General features: G+C 38.3%; 2 protein-coding genes across 4 annotated transcripts; one reads left to right on the plus strand and one right to left on the minus strand.

The window, feature by feature from the left end:
• Positions 1-304: 304 nt before the first annotated feature.
• Positions 305-20,438, minus strand: USP16 (ubiquitin specific peptidase 16). Of its 3 annotated transcripts, none has more exons than XM_032204267.1 (18): positions 20,337-20,438; positions 17,570-17,668; positions 15,713-15,891; positions 14,925-15,028; positions 12,422-12,525; positions 11,200-11,378; positions 10,150-10,242; positions 9,431-9,561; positions 8,964-9,051; positions 7,036-7,114; positions 6,023-6,114; positions 5,165-5,221; positions 4,170-4,340; positions 3,072-3,741; positions 2,260-2,354; positions 1,188-1,274; positions 731-887; positions 305-619 (listed from the first exon to the last, which is right to left on the minus strand). In XM_032204267.1, exons 2-18 carry the CDS (start codon positions 17,628-17,630, stop codon positions 495-497), a joined length of 2,472 nt encoding a protein of 823 aa, XP_032060158.1. In that variant the 5' UTR covers positions 17,631-17,668; positions 20,337-20,438; the 3' UTR covers positions 305-494. The 3 variants fall into 3 exon arrangements, with proteins under 3 accessions (XP_032060158.1, XP_032060142.1, XP_032060150.1); XM_032204251.1 differs by having other exon boundaries at positions 11,200-11,381; XM_032204259.1 differs by lacking the exon at positions 20,337-20,438 and adding an exon at positions 19,964-20,036 and having other exon boundaries at positions 11,200-11,381.
• A 240-nt stretch (positions 20,439-20,678) lies between these two features.
• Positions 20,679-23,875, plus strand: RWDD2B (RWD domain containing 2B). Its single transcript, XM_032195708.1, has 4 exons — positions 20,679-21,041; positions 21,158-21,225; positions 21,873-22,238; positions 22,963-23,875. Exons 1-4 carry the CDS (start codon positions 20,835-20,837, stop codon positions 23,198-23,200), a joined length of 879 nt encoding a protein of 292 aa, XP_032051599.1. The 5' UTR covers positions 20,679-20,834; the 3' UTR covers positions 23,201-23,875.
• The last annotated feature ends 50 nt before the right edge of the window (positions 23,876-23,925 follow it).

Genomic DNA, 23,925 nt, shown 5'->3' on the forward strand with positions numbered 1-23,925 from the left:
TTCCTATATACAGAATTCCAAGTTTGCAAATTGAGGGTTCCCACATGGGAAATAAACCAACAGCAGAAAGATGGCCGATAATGCATTTGTCTCAGCTCTGTGAGGTGTAGAAAGAAAGAAGTGTGTTCTAAGTGTAAGAGGCTCTAAAATACATACAGATGTAACTGATCCAACTAGTTCAAAATTATTACTGGTCACTGTAAAGTGAAAGAATTGCTGAAATGTATGGCACTTGAAAGAGACTAAGAAAGCAGCAGTTGCTTGCCTGTAACAACACAAACATTACTCACTAGAAACTTGAAGCTGTAATTTTGAAAAAAGACTTTTATTTAAAAGTAGTGAAAACATTGGAAAAAGTATAAGTTAACCATTTGTCAGTGTGTTTAAGAAGCACAAAGTATATTCTTGTAGTTAGCCCCAACATGTTAACATGATTTGCAAGTTCCTGCCTTCTTTCAGGCTGTTTAAGATGGATACAAGAAGGTTTCTCTGATTTAGAGCAGTCGCTCATAGAACAGGAGATAGGCTTGTGAACTCAGCACTTTTGATAGAGACACAGCTTGTACGTGGGTATCACTGATGTGGAACCACTGTCCTTTTACTGGTTCAGTTTCTAAAGCTGTCAAAGTAACAATTTAGGAGATAAAGTTATTACTAGGAACTGAAGTACTTAATCCTGTTACTGTTTGGCAGTAAGAAGTAATTTGTGAAAATACTTGTAATTATTTACCTTCAGGAGATTGTCCTTTAAGGACAAGATCAGAGAGATGTTTGTTCATATTTCTCATTTTAGCATAAGCAGTGTAGTGCCCAGACCTCATTGTTCCACTGTGCTCAACAACTCCATAGAGAGAGTATAATACTTTTGTACTCCCTTCGGCCACATTCTGTAAAAGTGAAAGTTATGGTAGGTCAGTCAGGGACTGGATTCTAAACAGGCTAGAAAGTAAACACTTCTATTTGTTTGCCAGTGAAAGGGAAGTTGTCATTACAGGTCCATGCAAGGTGCTACAACTATAATCAATGGAAATACACTGACAGGTTCGAGTACAAGTTGCACTTCGAAGTTAAATTGTATTAGCACACAATAACGTGATGAGTGTTCTACACAGATTCTGCTAAGCAGCTTAACTGTGAAAGCATATTAAAACATGGGAAAGGAAAATTTGACTGTTTTTTCCACTTACTTTACATTTAACTGTGCAGAAAGGAGCCAAGTCAATCACTTCTGGAAACTTGATATGCCTGTTAACCTTCCGTAGATTAAATCCAGCCTTAAACAGACATAAAGGAGGGGAAAAATCCATAATGTTAAGTGTAGCACATTAAAACCACCAGGTACTATGTACTCATGAAACTATGAGGACATCTCTTGCTTTTCGGATACTGTAGCATGCCTGATGATCTAATTTTAGATTGCCAAAACTGACAAAACTTCTACTCTCACCTTATTCAAATAATCTTCCAGTAACAAACTGGAAAAGCAAAGTAAGAGATGACAAATGTTTTTTCCTTAGTTGTATGAGTCTCTTGAAATATCCTACACATTTAATTTTCTCTGTGGAATGCTTTTCATCTACTAAGTTACCTCCCTTATTTTATTTATTTAAAGCATTTCAGTCAAAATACTTAATGGCTTTAAACTGAGAAAAGGCAATGCTGTCTCCTAATCCTATTTATTTCCTATTTTTCTTCTTGAAAAGTTAAAGCCCTAAATTTAAAAATTTCTAGGAATTTGAGGAAAAAGGTAAGTCACTTTACTTTGGTGCCTATAAATAAGACTTCAGTTGTATTGTTTTCCATTCAACTGGCCTTTTTGTTAAATTCATTTAGTAAGGAATCCTATTCTATCTGTATGGAAATGCAAGAGTTAGGAATGGATGTAGTTGCAGGAAACAATGCTAACATACTACTTAATACAGTAAGTAGTAATCACAGTGAAGGAATACATTTCAAGTAAGCTCACAAAAAATGTTGCCTCAATTACTACTAGAACATTTTTTTTCCCTGGAAAAAAACACCCCAGTCCCTACCATCAAAAAAAGAAAACACAAAAACCTACCAAACAAAAACAACCCTGCACACAACTACCTCCCAAATGCTGAGGGAAAAAAAAAAAAAAAAAAAAAAAAAAAAAAAGAAGAAAAAAGCAGGCTTATAGGAAAATGGAAACATGCTAACATTAGATTTAAGTTAAGCTATATGCATATATACGTATTAGACACACACATTTTTTTTTAATAACAACCTGTTTGTTACCTGTTGAAATCTCTTTAAGTGAAGAGTTAAAATTGGAGGAGCAAGAGAGATTAGCATTTGCTTTTTGGCATTAGTATAAACATACTTCTTTTCACCTGCAGAACAGAAAAACCATCAATTAATATCTAAAGAAATGTTACAGCAATAATTTATTTTCACTATTTATACTGTTACAATGTCATCCACTATAGTGAATGAGAAACTGAACATTCCCCTTTGACACAATGAAATGTGAAACTGCCATCCTGCAGCTCCCATATCACAAAAGTAGCTGCTCACATCATGTCTAAGCAGCATCAGCAAAAGCAGGATGAATTCTCATATGCTCTCTACAACTCAGAAACTGCATGTAGCTTTCTTCCACTGGTCTTCTGAGCAAACATCAACATGATTTCCCTATGACTGTTACAAGAGAATTTTCATATTTGAGAAAGGAACAGAAGTCATCTGGTAAATAACCACTTCCTACATTCATCCACAAAATGAATTTCTAGATTGCAATGATCACGCTACCCCAAAACCCAAAACAAACCCACTCCTCTCTGACCACTCTTCTTTTCTAGTCCTCCATTATTCTGTATGCAAGCTTGTGAGCCCATTATTCTGCTCAATTAAGAATTTGTATTAGCATGTGTGGAAGAGGTTCTCACAACCTGCACAATAAATACTGCTCTGATCAAAGCTAAGTTTTAAGTTACATAAATGCTGTTTTAGGAACAGCCCCATCAACCACCCAAGCACTAGATATGAACCCATATAAGAGCAGATTACTAAATTTGTTAAAAACAAAAAAAAAAGATAATTTATCATACTTTTCATGTTCTTTGGTCCACAATGTCTCTGTGTACATACATCACAGAGTAGTTTATTCTTCTCACTAAGTTTCTCATTATGGGTGAATTGATACAAACAGTGATGTATTGAACCTTCTTCTGGGTTCAGGTCTTCCCTGTTTGCAAGAGTACAAAATGCCATTTCAGAATCTTCTGTCAGTACTTCACATGTCTTGGCTGGAACAGTTTGAAGGTCATTTAAGATGCTCATATCGGATTCAACATTATCATTCAAGTGTATTTTTGAAAAGTCAGTAGCAAGCCCTTCCTCATCTTTGTTTTCATCATCCTCATCCTTCAAAGATAGGTTGTCAAGGCCATTGACAAGCTTCACAGGAGAATCTAAAACTTCTGTGGGGAGATCCGTGAGAGACTCCTTTTCTGCACACTCTTGTTCTGGTTTTCCTGTATTTTCAAGCATGTTTTGAACTTCTCTTTCAGTTCCCTCTATACTTAAGTCTTTGTGAGTTAAGCAGTGATCTTTGCAATCATTTGATGATTCCTCTTCTTGCTTCACATCAGGAGTTTCAGAGTTAATATCTGCCTCTCTTTCCTGGTTATATTCTACATCTTTTTCTGACTGTTCAGTAGCACAGATATCTGTCAACTGAAGTACTTTTCCTTGGAGCTTCTGCTGGCGGCGCTGGCTCTGCAAATTGATAGGTATAATGTATACGCATATAAAAAGTTTCAATGATATTTAGCATTTCCAGCCATTTCTTTATCAAATTATTTGTTGTATGTCATAGGTGTCAAAGGGGGAAGTTATCTATGATTTCATAATCTGAGGTCATCAGTTTAACTAACATTGAATTTATCCTTGCTCAGATATAGCCCCCACTACACCTCTGAATATTATCTTATTCCTATCATGGCAACTATTATCAGAGCATGTAACTTCTCCATAGCTATGACATACATACAACTGATCGTCGTGGTTGTGCATTTGACAGAGGAAAAATTCTAAGCCATCCCTTCCTCCTCTATCTCAACTGAGGAAGCAAAAAGAAATTTTTATTTTTTACCATAAGTTGCAAGTACGTTATTAATATAAGTAAAATATTTATCAAAACCAACCTTGGCTTGTTTTTTGGCCAGTTTCTTTGTTTTTTTCTGAAGGTGCTTACTTGTACCAAGGGGCTCATCTCTCTGTTTAATGTAACAGCCATCATTTTTATCCTCTTCTTCATCTTCAGATTCCTTCTCTTTGTTTTTTTTAGCATTTCTCTCATTTGTATTTTTTATTTTCTACACACAAATAAAAAAAAAACAAATATTAAAAAAAAAAATAACCACAGAAATAGATATGTTACTGTTCTGAATAACAACACAGAATTTCAGAGAAAACTGCAGGGACGTTATCTGAGTTTTCGGCTCAAAATGCAACATTTCACTGATTGTAACATACGCCTAACACATTGATGCCAGCTACCCTAATGCCCAAGAGGGGCATTTCACTCCAGGAGGACTCCACGTGAAACAATGACTTGCAGCATGAAACAGTATCAAAAAGTATGCCTATCAAGGCTGAATTCTGAACATATAAAAGGACATTTATATCTGTTAGAGGCAAAGGTAATCTAATTAAATTCACTGAGGAGTAGTATTTCATTCAAGTGAAGACATTTTCAGTTCAACTATGTGCCGCATAATTTGTAGTACTGTCCTTTATTTGCTTCTGTTAAAGCAGAATTTGTTCATTGCAGACGACATGAACCCTTTAGTTGAGGGGATTTTATTTCAAAAAGCATTCCTTAGTTCTTGTGTGAGCAGTGCTACAGGGCAAATCTGACATATTATATATGCAGATTGCCAGTATGAAACCCAGAGAAATCAATTTTTTGAGTGTCAGTTTTTGAGATCAATCATGTAAACCAAAACAGATCAACTTACACGAATAACTCTCCTGAAAATCTTATTTTCTACCTTTTGGGGACAAGTTTATTATTTTAACTTCTGAAACGCACATTTAGAAAGCTGCATACATTAATTCCCTCCTGATTATAGAATAAAGGTCATTTTATTTGCTTATATGAAAACAAGTCAGAAATAAAACACGTACAGTTTCTTACCTGATCATCTGGTACAGGAAGTGACAAATCAAGGAAAGATTCATGGACCAAGGACACCTTTAAATGAACATTAAACAGTCCAATTTAATTTTTTGTAATTGGCTGGCTTGCTGTCAATAGGCTTATCTGTACATATCCTCGTTTGCATTCAAAGCATTCTTCTACTTGTGTGTACAAATGTAAAACAAAGCTGTTGGTAAATGTATATAATTACTCATGACCAAAATCTACCAGTCACATTACTCCAGAAGTAAGAAATGGTTTCCCAAGTTTTGGTTTTCTTATAACCTAGCACATGGGAACCCAATTTAGTGCCTATGGGATTGATTCTGTGATCAGCTGGGATATTCATCTAGCCCACTCACTAATATCTGTAATTAGTTTGTTCTCAGGATGCATTATCCCTGCAGTGCCTTCTTCCTTATCTATTTCCTCACAATCCCACAATCATTCCCATGTGAAAAATGGAGACCTAATAGTCTGAGGGAAAAAGAGAGTTCCTAGCAGCACTCTGCTTAAACAGAACAATTCATCCTCTTTACAGTTGGCACCACTGGAAGGTGTTCACCAGGAATCTGAGTAATTTTTTTTTTTGGCAGAGGCAGATTGCTGATGTTGCTGCCCTCTTTTTTTTGGAACTCTTTTGAAAGGAACTGGAAGATTTTCTTCCTTTATGCTATAAAGGAAGATTCCAGCCAAACCATGCCCCTCTTCAAAAAGCATGTAGCTAGTCAACTCAGAAACATTAACTGAAGCAACTCTCTCTAACTCCAGTTATTTCTACAAATAGTTACTCTGGAGTTCTGTGGATTACATAAAAACATGCTCTTGGGTATTTAAGGCAGGCAGTTTACTTACTGTTCTGCATTCCTCACACATAATTGTACTGGTTAATTCTCCACCAAAGATTCGATCTATGAAACTTTTCATTCCCTTTTTCTTCTCATATTCTGAAAATTGACAAAGTATATAGTAAAGTTAGTAACATTGCATATAATATATAATTTAATGATAACATACCAAATTAAAAATGCAGTATGTAAAACATACATAGCATGTGTCAGTGCCTGTTCTAGTTTACTTAGGAAGTACAGCAAGATTCTTAATTTAAGATCCTTTTATATATTAAAGGAATGGGTGTGAAGACACATTTACAGAAGACACTTTGACTGAACTGACAACTTCACTGCTTTCTCAAGTCAAATGCATTTTTTATTTTCTTAGAACTACTATATCCCAGTAGGAGTTCCTGTTTTCTCCCCAGATTTAACTCAGACAATTGTCTGAAGCTAAAGAAAAAAATAAAAGCAACAGCTTTCATCGATATAAGTGCTCTACAAACACAATTTCCTCAAGTTATCTCTCCCGTGTAGCACATACTCTGCACTTAAGCTTGCTCTTCATCTTCTAACCCGAAGTCATGTTGAAAAGTTTAAACATTCTTCTGTTCAGTGTTGTGTTTGTTTTTTTTTAACAGCAATAAAAATCCAAACTTGTTTTTGATAGCACTGATGAGTAATAATGAGCTATAAGGATTGAGCAAGTCATTACATTCATGTGCTAATATCTTAACTTCTTTCACAGTATTTGAATAATTAAAAACTACCCAAACATCTTTTAATGTATAATGACTGTAGAATCAACTCTCTTTTACTCTATTACAAAAGAAATGCCACTGAAGTCAGTAAAACCTTTAAATAGACTATTTAACATTTACAAGCCTTATGTTCTAGATACATACATATTCAAGATGTAGCATAAATCTGCTTATTAAATATGTATCTTTTAGTCATAACTGTTACCACTAGTTTGCCTACTTGAATGAAAAGAAAAATGTACAGTTATCACATCATCACTGACATGCATTTTACCTTTAATTTTTGTTTTCAGTTCTTCTTCATTTTGTTTGTTAGAATCGGTCAGGGCCTTCAGTATTCCAACACTTACTCGCTGAAATTTTCAGAACAAATTGACATTGCACAATTTCTTAAACTAATTCAGTTAGCTTTACAAAACGATTCATATGGAGAAAGAAAATCTTTACTAATTAAGAAAATCAATACAAACAACACAACTGCCTACAAAGATGCAGCAGTTCTCACGTTTTGATATTTAAAAAAAAGCCAACCAATCAATAAATACACCATAATATTACAATTAGTGTTTAAGAAATATTTTAACATCTTTACGTTAAAAGACTTCCAACATCTTTGTTGTCAACATGGACAGTGGGATGAAGTGTACCCTCCTCAGCAAGTTTACTGATGACACCAAGCTGTGTGGTACAGTCGACAAGCAGGAGGGAAGGGACGCCAGCCAGAGGGATCTGCACAGGCTTGAGAGGTGGGCATGTGGAAACCTCATGAGGTTCAACAAGGCCAAATGCAAAGTCCTGCATCTGGGCTGGGGCAATCCCAAGCACAAACACAGGCTGGGTGAAGAATGGATTGGAAGCAGCCCTGAGAAGGGCTTGGGGATACTGGTGGACGAGAAGCTTGACGTGAGCCAGCAATGTGCACTTGCAGCCCAGAAAGCCAACCGTATTCTAGGTATCCATCAAAAGCCAGCAGGGAGAGGGAGGTTATTCTCCTCTCCTCTGCTCCACTCTTATGAGACCCCACCTGGAGCACTGTGGTTCAGCTCTGGGACCCCAGCAGCAGAAGGACATGGACCTGTTACAATGAGTCCAGAGGAGGGCCATGAGGATAATCAGAGAACTGGAGGAATACTCTCCTGTGAAGACAGGCTGAGGGAGCTGGGCATGTTCAGCCTGCAGAAGAGAAGGCTCCAGGGAGACCTTACAGCAACCTTTCTAAAGGGGGCCTACGGGAAAGCTGGGGAAGGACTCTTGATCAGGGAGTACAGATACTCTTGATCAGGGACTGCAGTGATAGGACAAGGAGTAATGGATTTAAACTACAAAAAAAAAAAAAAAAAAAAAAAAGTTTAGATAAGATATTAGGAAGTTCTTTACTATGAGGGTAGGTGGTGAGGCATTGGACCAGGTTGCCCAGAGAAGGTAAGGTCTCCCTGGAGCCTTCTCTGTGAATCCCTGGAAGTATTCAACACCTGCTTGGATGGGCTTTGGGCAACCTGGTGTGGTGGGAGGTGTCCCTGTCCATAGCAAGGGGCAGGGATGAAATACTTCTTAAAATTAGATCTGGACAATTAAAAAAAAAACAAACAAACAAACAAAAAAAAAACACACAAACAAGAACACCATGGGATTCCCACAAGTGTTCTTTTAGACTTTGCAGAAAAGAACACAAAAAGGATGTGATTTAGGATGACTGCACACACTCCAACTTAGTATTTCTGTAGATTTGGACAAGTCAATCTACTTCCTGAAGGTCAACAGACATTTATATGAAAAATGTAAAATCAACCAAAGACCCTTTAGAGCAAACAAAACCGAACCTTTATACATGATTTTACTGGAAGAGCATAGAGAATAGCCAGTATATTGCTTTCCAGAAATGCAGAAAACACCATAGCTTTTGAAACTTATGCAACAAGGGCAATCTTTAAGAGATACAGGCCAAGAACAAATTTCTTTCTTTGAATATTCTTTTGTAAAATTAAAATCACAATACTTGTGGTTGCTCCTTTGCAACTACTCAGAGGTTGTCACATGCTACACCTCTGTTGTAATATGCTACAAGTGCTTATGGGCAGCACAAAGCACTCTACAAGGGGTTGACTTCTCTGAGACAGAATGCTTTTTCTCCCCTCAGATGGGGAGAAAGTCTTGGTCTGGGGTAGGAGGAAAGGTATAGGCAACTGTGGAATTACCACTCACTTGGATTTCTTCTGCTCTCATGCCATCAAGTAAGTAACGAAGCAATTCTTGACTGTCTTGCTGCTGATAACCTTTAAATCGTATTGCTCTGTTAATTGAAATGTAAATCGATAAATGAAAAGCATAATTGACCTTAGAGATAGACAAAGTAAGAAACAATTCATTCCAAACATACAGGAACAAAGTCTCAAGCATTCATGTATACAAGAGCAACAAATGTAGTACAGTAGTTTCTAAAAATGTAAGGCTAGACAATCTGAGCATATCACTGGGTATCTTTCATTTTACTTCTATTCACTTATATTTTGGCTCTATCCTTTTTTTTTTTTTCCAAAACTTTTTACTTATTATGGAAATTTTACATGCTGTGATGTAAGATCAAGAAAAAGAAGAAAACTGACCTTTGTTTAAGCAACTAACATTTTTTTTCCATACTCACTATACCATGCAATTATACAGATACTCACTTTTTACAAACCTGAGCAAAAAGTTCCTTAGGGGTAACCACCCCTTTCTTTGTCTCTTGCATTTCTGTCAGGAACTGATGCATGGCTAACGTCAAAGGACCTGGCGGCTCTAGTTTTATTAGCTGAGGTTCCTGTTTTAAACAAAAGCAATAGAATTGTTTGACCTTAATTTGATGGTAGATCCTTCTAGAATTAAGTTTTTCCTTGTCTGAAATTCCAAACTGACTAAATTCCAAAATTGCAGTACGTTAAACTAACAAAAAACAAACAAAAAATGGTTTCTCATCACACAATATCAAAACACTGGGCTAAGAGTCCTTAACTATTTCTTGCTTTTAGTCAGGAAAATACTACAATTTCTTAGAATGCACAACCCTTCTTTCCCAGCCAAATCTCTATTGTAATGATACATGCATTATTTAAGTTAGTGCTGAAGACATCCTCTAGTTTCCTACATTGCATTTAGATAAATTACACTATATCAAAAGTTACGTATTTTCATCACTTTAGAACTGAGAGGGCACTACTGACTTCAGTAGTAGCTCTATTAAATTCAATGGTGAAATTCCCATCAATTTTACATTTTAAACACTAACAATGTAAAACATTTTAAGCTAAACAGCTTTAAAATACAGAGTATTGTTTGTTTCTTTAACAGAATTGGGGAAAAAAAAAAAAAAACAACAAAAAAAACACTATGGAGGCTGAAGCTTATATACCATAGATAACTCAGGTGACTCAATTTTAACTGTCGTGTCAGGCATTTTAGCTTCTTTGAGCAGCTCCCTCAGGACTGGAGTTTGTGATAAGTTCTGTAGAAGAAAAAAGACAGACAAAAGGATTGGTAGCCAGGGAACAAGATGATGGGCAAAGGAGCTCCATTTGCCATGAAATTTGTGGCAACCAGATTAACGGCAAGTTATTTTCGCCAAACAGGACTAGAATGGTAACTTCTACCATGGACACAACTTTGGAAATTCTAACAATGCTTAACAGCTAAAGATAAATTACATAGAGCTGATGGGACTTGCAACTATCCTGTTTGTGTATTACTTTAGGTTGCAGAAACCCTAAACGTACTACTATCTGGTTTTAAGTCAAAAGGTAAAAGGTAACTATTTCCTTGGTTTAAAACATGTTAACAAGTAAAAATGAATTGTATTTAGTGAAACCTGCAAGTACAATGGGAAATTTGCTCAAGTAAAGCTTCAGTATCAAGAATGCATTTGCTGAATGAATACATACAAAAAAAGGAAGCTCATTTTATCCAAACAATTCTTGACTCACATCCAAGACACACAAGATGGCAATGCAATATGCTCATGCAGTTAATATTGACCTCTATTTGATTTTCCTGTTGCTGAGAGAGAGTATTTTGTTTCAGTAAATGCCCATAGTCTTTGGTTATTAATCTCGCACATTCTAAGAGGTCGATGAGGGTGATGAACCAGACTGTATTTTTATTTTTTTTACTAAATTAGGAAGTTGGCATGCTTAATCTCTATAAAGAAAAGATGCTGTCCCTCAAAGACAAGGCAATTGGTTACATCTTCACTTAGTGCAAGTCTGAACCTGCAGCTCCATTCCTTCATACTGTTGTGGGCCAACACACTATTTTTAAAACGAACCCATCATTCTTGGCAGATAAAAATCATATTCGACTTGTGCCATTGTACAGTAAAGAAGGCGCTTTTTTTTTTTTGCGTTTTTTTTGTAACTCCTTTTTTGTTCTGCTTAATTATTTTTAAAAGCAGCAGTAACTACTGTACCTGCATCACTGCATTAAAGAAACACGTATTCCCCAGGTTACTAAGTCCTTTAACAGTCACTTCTGAGTTAGTATTTGAAGCAGAATTCTCTTCTTTGAGAGAGACTTCTTTTTCTTGCTCATTTCTGTTGTCTTTTTCTACCTTTTTATTTCCAAAGTCTTTATTCTCTTGCTGTTTTTCTGCTGGAACAATCGAACAAACATATATTAACCCAGAAACAAGGAACGGGATAGGAAAAAGTTGTTACAGGCAGCAGCAATCTATAATGTTTAAAGTTTAAACATATTAAAATTAATTCTGTAATTGTATAGCTGCAACACTACTGGTTTAATTTCTTAACTCCTAGCACTTAGTCTAAAACAAGCCAACAAACATTTGAAACCATTTCAGAGCAGCATAGAATTTAAACATAACACTTAGTTCGCAAGCCATTAATGCCAACAATTTCTGAAACTCAGCATGTGTTATCTAAGATTTCATTCTTGTTGCACCATCCTCTATGTTAGGGGTTTCTACAATATCCAATAAGATGACATCTGAGATAATATCCCTTAACATGGCCTTATTGTCTGAAATTAAACACGCAGGTTTCCCACTGTCAAAGAACTCTGATGTTCACTGCTTTCATCTAAACAGATGAAACTGGGAGGTCCATGCTCTTCAAGACACATTAGATATTTACCCCTTATTAACTTGTTGTACAGCTCTAGAATTCAATGACCTGTTAACAAAACCATAAATGAACTCTAGGTAGTTTTCAGAGTAACACCTGTAGTGGTTCTACCAGTTTAACAGTCTAGCCTTGATAATCTTTCCAATGTACATGGCTGTGAGCCAAGATTGACTTAAGACAATGTAATAACAGCTCAGAGAAAACAAGGAGAATGGGCAATGCAATCTTTGCAGGTGAACAAGAAAACAGCTGGAAGGTTTTCTGCTCACAGAACAGGCAAATGTCATACTTATTTTTTTCTCCTCTTATTCCTGTATTTCTGGTTTCTAAAAGATATGGGTACACTAAACAAAATCCTGGTCAGATTAAGTGGGCTAGGATGTTATGATTTCAGAACTCTGACAAAGAAAAACATAAAGGAATAAATTTGCTTTTTAATGGACCATAAAGTGCTCCAGAAACTAATTGATTTACATTCTTGATTTACAGAACTGTCTGCTGCATTAAAGGGACTTTCTGACTTACTGTCTATATACTATAGTCACTTACCTGAACGTGACGAGTCATGACAAACTTGTTTTTTAACATATTCCACCATCTGGCCCAACCGTGTTGAAGTACTATATGGAACTTCATTATCACATATGTAGCACCTGTATCAGCCCACCCACCCCCAAAAGAGAAAAATAATTAGTTCTATTTTTTCTATTACAATTCCTCAACTATTTACTTGTTTGATGAAATTTATTACACAAAGTTATAAAATTACAAGGTTTGTTTTGTGTGTGTGGTTTTCTGTTTTTTTAAATTTTGAATTCTTACAGAAGTGTTCAATTTACTTCTCATTAAGAAAGTAAGTTAAAAATTATCTTCATTGAACAATTTCAGTGATTGAAAGCGATGACCTGCAAACATAAATTAGACCCTTAAAAGATGTTCTTACAAACCTATGCTACATGCAAAAGTAGCTGGGCAACGTTTGCCTACATAAAGAAACTGAGATATCAACCCCATAGGAAACTATTTGCCAATTTTATAGCATGGAAAAAAAAAATCTGTTTATTCTAGCCAACAAAGTGTTCACTATACTTAAACTGGAAAAGAGTGCTCCATTAGTCCTGAATGCCTTTTTTAAAGTTTTATTTTGCTCTTTTGTTGCAGATATAAACCTGTTAATCTTTTTACAGAGAAAGAAAACAGATAGTTAGACCACTAATTTGTTTTAAACAAAATTGTGAGAGAAGCTGCGGTAATAAAGGCTTGAGTAAGAGTTAAATTCTGCCAGAACGCATACAGCATAAGGAGAGTTGTATGTACCAATTTTGTAGTTCTGCCCAATCAACTCTTTGAAGAGGTCACAAAAGGTTTTGAAGAGAACACAAATACTTCTGCACTTTGAAACACATCAATTACAGTTATTAGGCACAAATGCATTTAGCAGATCTCAGGATCACCGTAAGTCAGACTAGTTTCTGATCTTAAAAGCAGCAGAAGTCTGCAGTAAATTGCTTTCCTGTATCTCTAGCATCCTCACTATTTGCTGAGAATATTCCTGCTTTTTCATGTCTCAATGAGAGAAAAACAAAACAAAACAAAAACTGGCACTACCTGTAGAATCCTTGAGTAGGTATTTATTCTTTTTTTTTTTTTTTTTTTTAAATAATTAACAAGACTGACATTCTTGCTCCTGGAGTAACATACAATAGTTACTTCCATGGGAAATTTTTAAACAAAATAAATAAAAAAAATAGTTGAAAGTTGAAAGGTTAAAGACTTGAAATTATCAAGAGATTGATAATGATGCCTATTTGACCAATGGGTGAAAGGCATACTGAAAACATTGCACTTGTCATAAACCCAAAATAGCACAACTTAATGAATTACTAGAACTCTCCTCTTTCTTTCCATGCTCAAAACCATTTCTTTAGCAGTTTACAGGTATTATTCAAGTACAATTTCAATCATGTATGCACACACACTGCAGACATTTACTCATACATCTGTAGAATTAATAAATTCTGATTAAAACTGCTTTTTTGTACTAATCACCAGGGTGAAATATAGTTCTGGACTGTAGTACTGATTTATAACAATAATTTACACCCCATATACCATCCTGTGAATAACCTCTTGGACAAATCTGTACAAATGAAAAATTCTAGAAGGAAGCAAAATACCTTGCTTAAATAACTTCCTCTCATTCACAAGTAAGTTGATTTAAAGACTACAGAGATTTTAGAACTGAGAAAATTAAGTGTTTAGAACCCATATTTTTAAAGCTGATTTAAAAATCACAAAAATAAATTAACTAATTCATTAGCAATATATATTTCTAGCAATGTCCATTTCTGTTCCAGAGTACAATGGAAACACTAGTCATCACACATACGTGTGAAACATTATCTCTTTATTTGATCATGTTATATAAAATGAACAAACAGTAGGTTTAGAAAGAGGTGACTTTAAGCAAAATCAAAACTATGTCAGATACAATATTTCTGCATGGCATCGTTTAGAATATTAAGGTTCTCCCTTCCATAGTAACACTATTTATTTTCAGAGAAGAAAATACTATCAGGGAGATAGAATTTATATTGACAGATCCACTGGCACCTTGTAATTCTACAGCTGTGCTTCTTAGCTATATCTATGGTATGAAGAGGTCATAATTACCGGGGAAAAAAAATGAATCAAGTTTTTCATTAAGCGTGCATCAAGAAAGGGCTTCCCCCAGGGCAAAAGTTAAGATTTAGAGCTACATAACATGCTTCCATTTGTCAGTAATCTGATCAAGCAAAAGCAGTAAAATACTAAACCAACATTATTTACTACTTGGTCAATTTCAGGTTCAATTATGAAAGTTTTCTAGTTACAATTTTTACAGAAGAGTAATATTTATTCAGCAGATCTTAACAAAGACTGCTGGGATTTTTGTGTGTGGAATGATTTATATACATTTCTAGAGTTAACTCCCAGAAATCACATAGAAAACACAAATTATATCCCAACCTCTGTTGCCTTCTATGTGTTAACTGTTGCCTGACAAACTCACCACACACTCCAGTTGTCCAAACTGAGAACCAAACAATGGGGATCTGATCTTGGCGTTGTGTAATGCTTTAAAGCATGCTGTTCTGGAGAATTTCTGCCACAGCCCTATAATGTTGATAACCAGAAGTGTCACAAAATCCAGTTGACTATCAATGAAACATATATAGTCAGTGTATAAAGTATTTAAATGAAAACTGTTTTAATTATGTTCAATTAATTAGAATAAATAGATGGCTCTATTTCAAGACAGTTATTTCTGCAGAGAGAAAAGTACCTCACTGGGTGCAAAATAACCATAAAGTCGCCTGAGCACTGAAAATCTAATTTACAAATTTCACTTTGAACCGCTTGAAGAATGCAACAGGAAAAAAACAAACAAACAACAAAAATAAAACCTCTTCAGCATGCAGTTCTAACTTTAATAAAATACTGTTAGCACAAGATAATACTGGAAAATAAAAAATTAGGAGCATTAACAGAAATTAATATTTTCTTAGAGAAATAATTTGGACTTTCTAGGAAAGTAAGTCTCAAGACTGTATTTTCACCTTAAGTCTGCTAAATGCCTTTGTGCCAAGCTTCTAAGTACTGCATTTCTAAGTACTTCACTTGCAATTCAGAGCTGACATTTTTCATAACACTAAAGTATATCAAATCATTCATGTAACACCACCTTTAAAATAACAATAATAAAAAGATGTAACAGTTTAGCAGTTTTAACTCTGTTGCTCTGCTATATTAGGAGGCACTGGAAGATATGAATAGAAATAACAAGAAAACAAGAGATACCCTGTGGCCACATTTTAGACATAACCATATGGAAGGGCTTTCGTCCGTCTCCTCCTCAGAATTCTCTTGTGTCTTATTGTCTGCCTTACAGTCCTGGCAAACGTGCCATTCCACGTTCACAAGGGCCTTTTTCAGATGACCTTGTTCCAGTCCTTTACGAATATGCCTGCACGTAGGTTCTACAAAATAAAAAGCACAAGAATGCTCTAGCTACCGTAACAAATGTAGACGTGTCTAGACTTCAAAGACACAGGCTGAAAACCAGAAGCTATGATGACCTTTAGCAAACACACCAGAAAACTTTTCAGAAAACATTTTGTTCCCACACCTCTGAGGGAGCAACCACAGCCCACTGCTATGGTTTGCAGTCTCCAAGGCAGCTCCCAGCTACCTACAGAAGTGGAGATTATGTTTCCAGCTGAGCTGTCTCTGTGAAATTATGCTGCAGAGTATGGTAGAAAAGAATAGCAGAATCATCCTATCGATACCGCTATCACTTTGCATTACAATCTTACACCCTACTTAGGGCTGCATCTTCTGGGCCTGCATCTATTTAACCAAACTCTGCTGAGAATATTTGCTGCTAAGAGAAAATACCAGAAGTTTATTTTTAATTTTCCTTGTTTTCATTTTTTGTTGGTTACACTGACACTTGAGAAGGAAGAAAAGCCATCTGTAAGCTTAAGTACTATGCTGAGAAATCAAGAGTGATAGACAACAGACACGGCAAGCTGATTCAGGTTCTTCAAAACAACTAATGAGGAATATATTTCAAAGACTTCTGATTTTTTTTTATTTTTTTTTTTTTTAAATACAGCGTAGGTTCAGATGTTTATTATCAGCAGCCTACCATTCTTCACTATTTGCAGTTACATATGTCTACATTTCCAAATACAAGGTCAAATATTTGACAGTATGAATAGTTATCTCAAAGTCAAGAAGCGCAGAGTAAAGAAACCCATGCTATTAGGAAAGCATCATGTGTACTTAGTATGTTAAGATCATATTTTTGTCAAACTTTTATTGAGAAGAATTACTTAGTTGTTTATGTAATTAAACAGTCTTAAGCCTTAGGGCTACAGAGGTGTTTTTATTGATTAGCCAGAGACAGCATAACAGCTCTGAATCTGTCTTTGTTGAGGACTGTATGCACAACTACAGCCTCAAGATGCTAAACTTTTCTTCACATGAGCTAAAACAAGTGTAAGCTTTGTACCTACAGTTCCATTTCTGACCAAGCATACAGGATTTTATCTCAGTACAAACACCAGCTGGTAAGAGCCAAATGCAGATATTTAGATGCATTATTTAAGCTGTTAAAAACAAGCAAACAAAACCCACAGGCTTCATCTTCAACACTGTGTTTCTTAAACAAAGGTTTATATCTTGGCTGCTACTCTACAGTGGAGTTACAATACTTTCCATTTCCAGCTTTACGGGACTTTATAAGGGTAAGCTAGCCTGTTATTAGCCAAAGAAGTGATAGGGCATCAGCAGTTGCATCATAACTGATTTTTTTTCTGGAGAAAGATAAGGAACAGTCATAGCAGACTATTTGTCTTTTTGACACAGAAGCTAACACAAGACCAGGACAAAAAGACCTAAGAACAGGATAACATCTGAGTAATAGTTTCCAAGGTCTTATTATTATTTTATAGCATACTTACAAAAGCAGCAACACTAAAGATTCTTAAAGGACTTCATTTATGTGAACCCACACTCTATAACCACATAGTGAAGCTACCTGGTGTAAAGGTATTCTAATATCAAAGACTTCACAAGCCTTCTTTGAGGTCAGAACAAAGATCTATTTTTTTTTTTCCTGTCGGACTACAAGACTTCTCTGAAGAAACATACCCAGCATATCCAGAGACTCATCAGACTGTGCAGTTTTGCCTTTGATGCGTTTCTTTCCCATATTTGCAGCCCTTGATTTTCTTTAAATAGAAGAGTGACCTAGCAAGGAAAAATAGGAAATTGGAAATTACATTTTGGTTTGACTTAATAGTTGCTAAACAATAAATTATTTCCATGGCTGAGATGGCCCTTGAAATGAATTAACTTGTTTGACATTTTCAAAAGAAATTAATTTAATTATACTTTAACATGAAGCAACTGTAACTGTGGTAGAGACAAGATGCCAGTGTGAATTACACAAAAAAAAAAGCCTTAAGACCTTAAATCAAAAGCAACTGCCTTGTTCCTCTTGTGCACTAAGTTATATATCGAAAATCCTATATACTTTTAAGACTAACTAAAAACAGAGGGATTTTAGGAAATGGAATTGGGTTTGCCCTTATTAAATCTTCAAGTTTTTTTCTTGCATTTACAATCTTTCAGTTTTCTTTACTGCAAATTCCTTCAATCTTTTTAAAAGCCTGATGCATGCGAGTACTCTTAACACATTTAAAAATCCAAAACCAATGTGAGTTCCAAATTTTAAGTTTTCTTTTTTGGGGGAAAATTTATCATTGCCTTCCCACCATAACTAGCAAATAGGGGGGCTGGTATTTGGTATGATTGTAAACCTTTCTAGACAAGAGTGACATTTGAACAGAGCCCTAGGCCAAGTGATTCCCTTCAAAAACTTGGCTACTACACACACAGCAGGATACTCCACCCCCCACCTCCGCCCTGGTGAGGCCCCACTTGGAGTCCTGCATCCAGGCCTGGGGCCCCCAGCACAAGAAGGATGTGGACCCTATTAGAATGGATCCGGAGGAGGGCCACAAAGATGATCAAAGGGCTGGAGCACCTCTCCTGTGAGGACAGTTTAAGAGAGCTGGGGCTGTTCAGCCTGGTGAAGAGAAAGCTCTGGGGTGACCTTATGGTCTGTATAGTGGCCTTCCAGTCTAGCAGCCTCCCCCCTAAAGAAGGCCTACAGAAAAGCTGGGGAGGGGCTCTTTGTTAAGGAGTATAGCAACAGAATGAAGGGTAATGGTTTTAAACTAGAAAAGGGTAAATTTAGATGAGATACAAGGAAGAAATTCTTTACCATGAGGGTGCTGAGGCACTGGCACAGGCTGCCCAGAGAAGCTGTAGATGCCCCATCCCTAGAAGTGTTCAACACCTGCTTGGATGGGGCTTTGGGCAACCTGGTCTGGTGGGAGGTGTCCCTGCCCATGGCAGGGGTGGGTTGGAATCAGATGATCTTTTAGGTCCCTTCCAACCCAAACCATTCTGTGATTTTTATCTTTTAGTCTGCATTCTTTAAGGCTCTGTGACTTATTTCACAAATATTAGAATTGGCATTTGCAATACACTGAAAACATGAAACCTAAAAAGGTTCAAAATTGAGTGTGTGCAGTTTTATGCAGCCTTCGCAGACCTGCCTAACTCTGTTCTCCACCCCTCAAGTCAGCTTCATGTAAATGTGTCAGCACGCCACTTAATCTGACTTGTAACATCCATCCTTTCAAAACCATTTCTTACCTTGAACTCAGCACCACACCTGCCCCAGCTGAACAGCTGCCTGCTTGGAGCTGTCACAGCTAAAAACTGAAGCCAACCCATAGGGATCAAAGACCAAGTAAGCCTGTAAGAGTTTAGACATGATACCCACAAAGAGCTTTTTGTAGGAAGAACCTTTTCAGAGGCGTGCTTTTAGAAGAGGTGACCCAGTTAAATGACAGCCAGGCAGCCACTTCAATAGCAGAAGTAACACCTTTTACAACTGAGCATTTAATTTGTTTGGAAAGAGAAATGACAGCTCATCCAATAAACTCCCTCTACAGCCTGTCATTCCACACAAGCTACAAAACTCAATCTTTTACAAGCTACTCTAAAGCATTAATCATAGAATGGCTTGGGTTGGAAGGGACATTAAAGATCATATAGTTCCAACCCCCCTGCCATGGGCAGGGACACCTCCACCAGACCAGGCTGCCCAAAGCCCCATCCAGCCTGGCCTTGAACACCTCCAGGGATGGGGCAACCACAGCTTCTCTGGGCAGCCTGTGCCAGGGCCTCACCACCCTCTGAGTGAATGATTTCCTCCTAACCTCTAATCCAAATCTCCCCTCTTTTAGTTTAAAACCATTCCCCCTCATCTCGTCATTAACAGATTGATCAGAGTCGCTCTCCATCTCCTTTAAAAGGCCCCTTTAAGTACAGAAAGGTTGCCAGAGCTCCGCCCGGAGCCTTCGCTCCTGCAGGCTGCCCAGCCCCAGCCCCCAGCCCTCCCGAGCAGCACGGCAGGGCAGCACCAGCACTCGGCGCTGTTCACTTCACCCACGCCGCGCGAGGACAGACCCGTCCGACAGGCTCCTCTCCAGCCTCTTCCACGAAAGCAGCCTACGCAGGGGGAAGCACGGCAGGGCTTTAATTTCGCTCCCAATTTCATGCCCAGCAGCGCGCACCCTGACGCACCGCTCCCCCCCCCCCCCGCCGCCCACGTGCTGCCCGGTCCCGCCGCGCAACCTGCCCCGCCCCGCCCGCTTCTGATTGGCTGCCGCCCGCCTCAGCGCCTTAACTGACAGGCGCCGCAGCCAATAGAAAAAGCCGCCCCCCCCCCCAGCCGTGAGGCAGCCCGGCCGTGAGCGGAGCGCCGCGGAAGCGAGCCGAGGGGGAACGGCTGCGCTGGGGGAAGCTCCGCGGGCACGGCCGGGCGCCTTCCGCCGCTCACCTGCAGGCGGCGCGGCTGTGCGAGCGGCTGGGCGGCGCATGGTGGCCGGGGGCGGCCCGGCTCCTTCACCTCAGCGCCGGGCAACGGTCACCGGCTGCCGCGCCTACTTCCGGTGCGCTGCATGCTGGGAGCGCGAGGGAACGGCGGGGCGGAGGGGATAGGCGGGGAAAGGGCAGCGCATGCGTGGAGGCGGCGGGTGAAGCGGGGAGGCGGTGCCGCGAGGGGGCGGGGAAAGTGGGCGGAATAGGCGGCGCATGCGCAGTTGTGGGCGGTGAAGCTGCAGCGCCCTGAGCATGGAGGCGGTTCTGGCGGGGGAGGGCGAGGAGGCGGGTTAATGGCGGAGCGTTATGGCGGCGCCCCGGGCTGCCGCCCTGACCCCGAGCCTTTAACGCCCCCCGGTGGGGTTAGGTGTAGGTGCACGATGAGCTCCTTCCCGCGGTAGAGCCGCTCTTCTCTCCTCTCCCCCTGCTTTCTTTTTCACTGTAGGAAGCCGCAGAAATGGCCAGCCGCGAGGAAGCCGAGGTGCAGGTGTCGGAGCTGGAGCTGCTCTCCAGCATGTTTCCCCGCCAGGAGGAGTTCCTCGTCACCGACCCGCTGGCTCTGGCAGAGCTGCAGCTCGCCGCCGCAAGCGAGGCCGCGGAGATGCCCTCTTCAAAAGTCCAGTTCACCCTCAACGTAAAGCCCGAGGTCCCCGGTGCCTCGATGGTATCGTAAAGATGTTCGTTTGGGTGCTTTGGGGGTTGGATTTTTAATTCTCATCCTAAAAATAACATTGGGGGCATTTTAGGGTTTCCTCCAACTTAACATTTCATCGTTTTTAGGTGGAATTCTCTATGGTCTGTGCTTTACCGTTTAAATATCCAACTGTTCCACCAGAAATTACGGTGAGGTATGTAATGAAAATATACAGATATAACACCCAAATCAGTCTTTTTTGGTTAGTTTGCTGTTAAATTAAGCCAGAAGGACAATGATGCTGAAGAAAAACCTACAAGGATATGATTTCTTCAGTTGCTTCAGAAATAACTGAGAAAAAAAGTGAAAAGCGAAGAGTGCCATTTTCTGTACAAAGGGGTCAGATGTAGCTGTTGTTCCTAGGTTTGATGCTCAAGAAGTCTGGTGTCAATTCTGACAAGGCTTAACACTACTTAAAAGAGTAACAAGTTACCCAGTGGTCTTATTCTTCCCTTGTCAAAATGCTGTTACTCTCTGGCTATTTTTCAGGGAACTTTTCTTTTTAAAGAGGTACTTTCTATCATTCTACATTATATAAATTTAGTTCAGTCACCATGCTTACTTCTTATGTGCCTTTATTTTGATTCTCATGTACAGACTGGTAGTACTATATGCGTACTCACGAGGTAGCACAATGAATGTTATTTATGATCTTTTTGTAGCTAATTTGACTTAAGTATCAACAGTAAGTGCATGTGGCCTGATTTTCTCTTTTTTGGCAGCTTGAAGTAAACCGTTTGAATAACACAATAAATCATAAGCATATTACAGCTACACTTTTTACTTTTTTTTTTTTTTTAGGTCACCATTATTAAGCCGCTCTCAGCAGATTCAGCTGAACTCAGATCTAAAAGCATATTTAATGCAAAACTGCAGTGGTGAGCCTTGCATGTTGAGTGCAAGAGAATGGGTTAAAGACCATGCATCTGCTTACGTTGACAGAGAGCTTTCATCCTCCTCAGTGACGACATCAAATGCCTCGCAGTCAGAGGACGTCATTTTCACTAGATTGTGGATCTACAGTCACCACATTTACAACAAGCAAAAAAGAAAGAATATTATTGAATGGGCAAAGGAGCTCTCTCTGTCAGGGTTTTCTATGCCTGGGAAACCAGGCGTTGTTTGTGTAGAAGGTCTACAAAGTAACTGTGAAGAGTTCTGGTCAAGGTTAGTTTTCCTTTACGCTTAAATTCCGTTAGTAGTTTAATGTGTTTTTATGTGTTGTGTACGTGGCCAGAAGGCGGGATGCTCAACCACCTTCCAGCCTTTAAAGGTCTGCAAAGAAGTGTTTTTTTTTGTTTTTTTTTTTAATCATAATGTTTTTGCAACTCAGAATAGTCACTGTACTGCTCGATACAGCAGTCAGAGTTACTAATTCTTGCACATTTATTTCTGTTCTATCTTCCTCTTTATGTCAGTGGTATAGCCATGGACTACAGTAACCCAGGCTTGTTGGATATTTATGTGTTTATATTGCCTTACATTCATATTTTATTCTACTCACATCGTTTATGTTTCTGTGTGGTGGAAACTAACTAAGCATTAGTGTTTGATTGTAACAGCTAAGAGTGTGACAATGCATGATGAGAACATGAGAATTAGTACAGGCAAGGCAGAAATGAAGAATGAAATTGAAATTGTATCTTCATCAATTATTTTGTGACGAAAAGCATTAATGTTTTTGACAGAGATAAAATGAAACAAGCTGCTGCTTATGGGAATATTTGGAATGTGGGTAGCATTCCTGTGACCAGCTAGGGAACCATTATCTCTGTCCAAAAATTTGTGTACAAATTAACTGTATTGATTTTGTGATAATAGCTATTTCATAGTATTTGCTAAAACAGTCTGTGTTTTATGGATAGATTTATAGTTCTCTGCTTGCTTTCAGAGTAAGAAGACTAACGTGGAAAAGAATACTAATTCGGCACAGAGAAGATGTTTCTTTGGAAGGTGGAGGACATGCTGAGATCCAGAAGCAAAGAAAGTTTTCCACTTTGGAAGAAAAATGTTTTGATGCACATGGTCCCAGAGGAAATCATATGGATTTGGGGCAGCTATATCAATTTTTAGAACAAAAAGGATGTGCTGACATCTTTCAAATGTACTTTGGGGTTGAAGGGCATTAGGTTACCATAGGTGCAAGTGCCTACATTTGTAAGTTAATCCTCGTAACAGATTCCTTAGCTGTTCTGCAGCTGTTGATCAGAGAGGGAATTGATTATCTTTGCTTGATATGACGAATCCAGTTTTCTATGAAAACAAATATTCAGTTCAATCTGAGTAATGAAAGTGACTGAATGAATGCTTTATTGCAAGGCCTGATTTTAAAGGAATTTAGGGGACGTAGCTAATTACAAGGAACGAAAATAAGTTTGATAATATGCTGGGCAGAGCTACAGAACGTGGGGTTTTAGGGAATGAGTATGTGAATAGGAATTGAGAAAAATGAAGTGTGGACATCTGAGGAGAGGAAATGTGATGTTTACACAATGTTATTGTTTACACACACTACATGAAGACTTTAGTAACAATCTTTTATTGTTCTTTCTACCTGGAAGTATATTAAGTGATGAGGTTAATACGTTTAATATAAAAATGAAACAGGAGCACCTTATTCATGCAAATAGGATGCGGTAGGACGCCTTCTCTAAGTAAGGCATGAGACTTTTTTTGTAGGTAAGCGTGTGTATGGGTGAGGGATGCTGCCGTGTATCCACTACCTCTGTCTGCTCCTGGCACAGTAGGGGCTGGGCTCCCTGGAGGTGCCCTCCAGCGTAATAAAGAATACCCCGCTGCGTTCAGGACCGTGCTGTGTTTTGTTATGTTTTTGTACCGGTCTCGACACCCCCCT

This window comes from Aythya fuligula, chromosome 1 (genome assembly GCF_009819795.1).
Source record: "Aythya fuligula isolate bAytFul2 chromosome 1, bAytFul2.pri, whole genome shotgun sequence".
NCBI classification, from domain to species: domain Eukaryota; kingdom Metazoa; phylum Chordata; class Aves; order Anseriformes; family Anatidae; genus Aythya; species Aythya fuligula.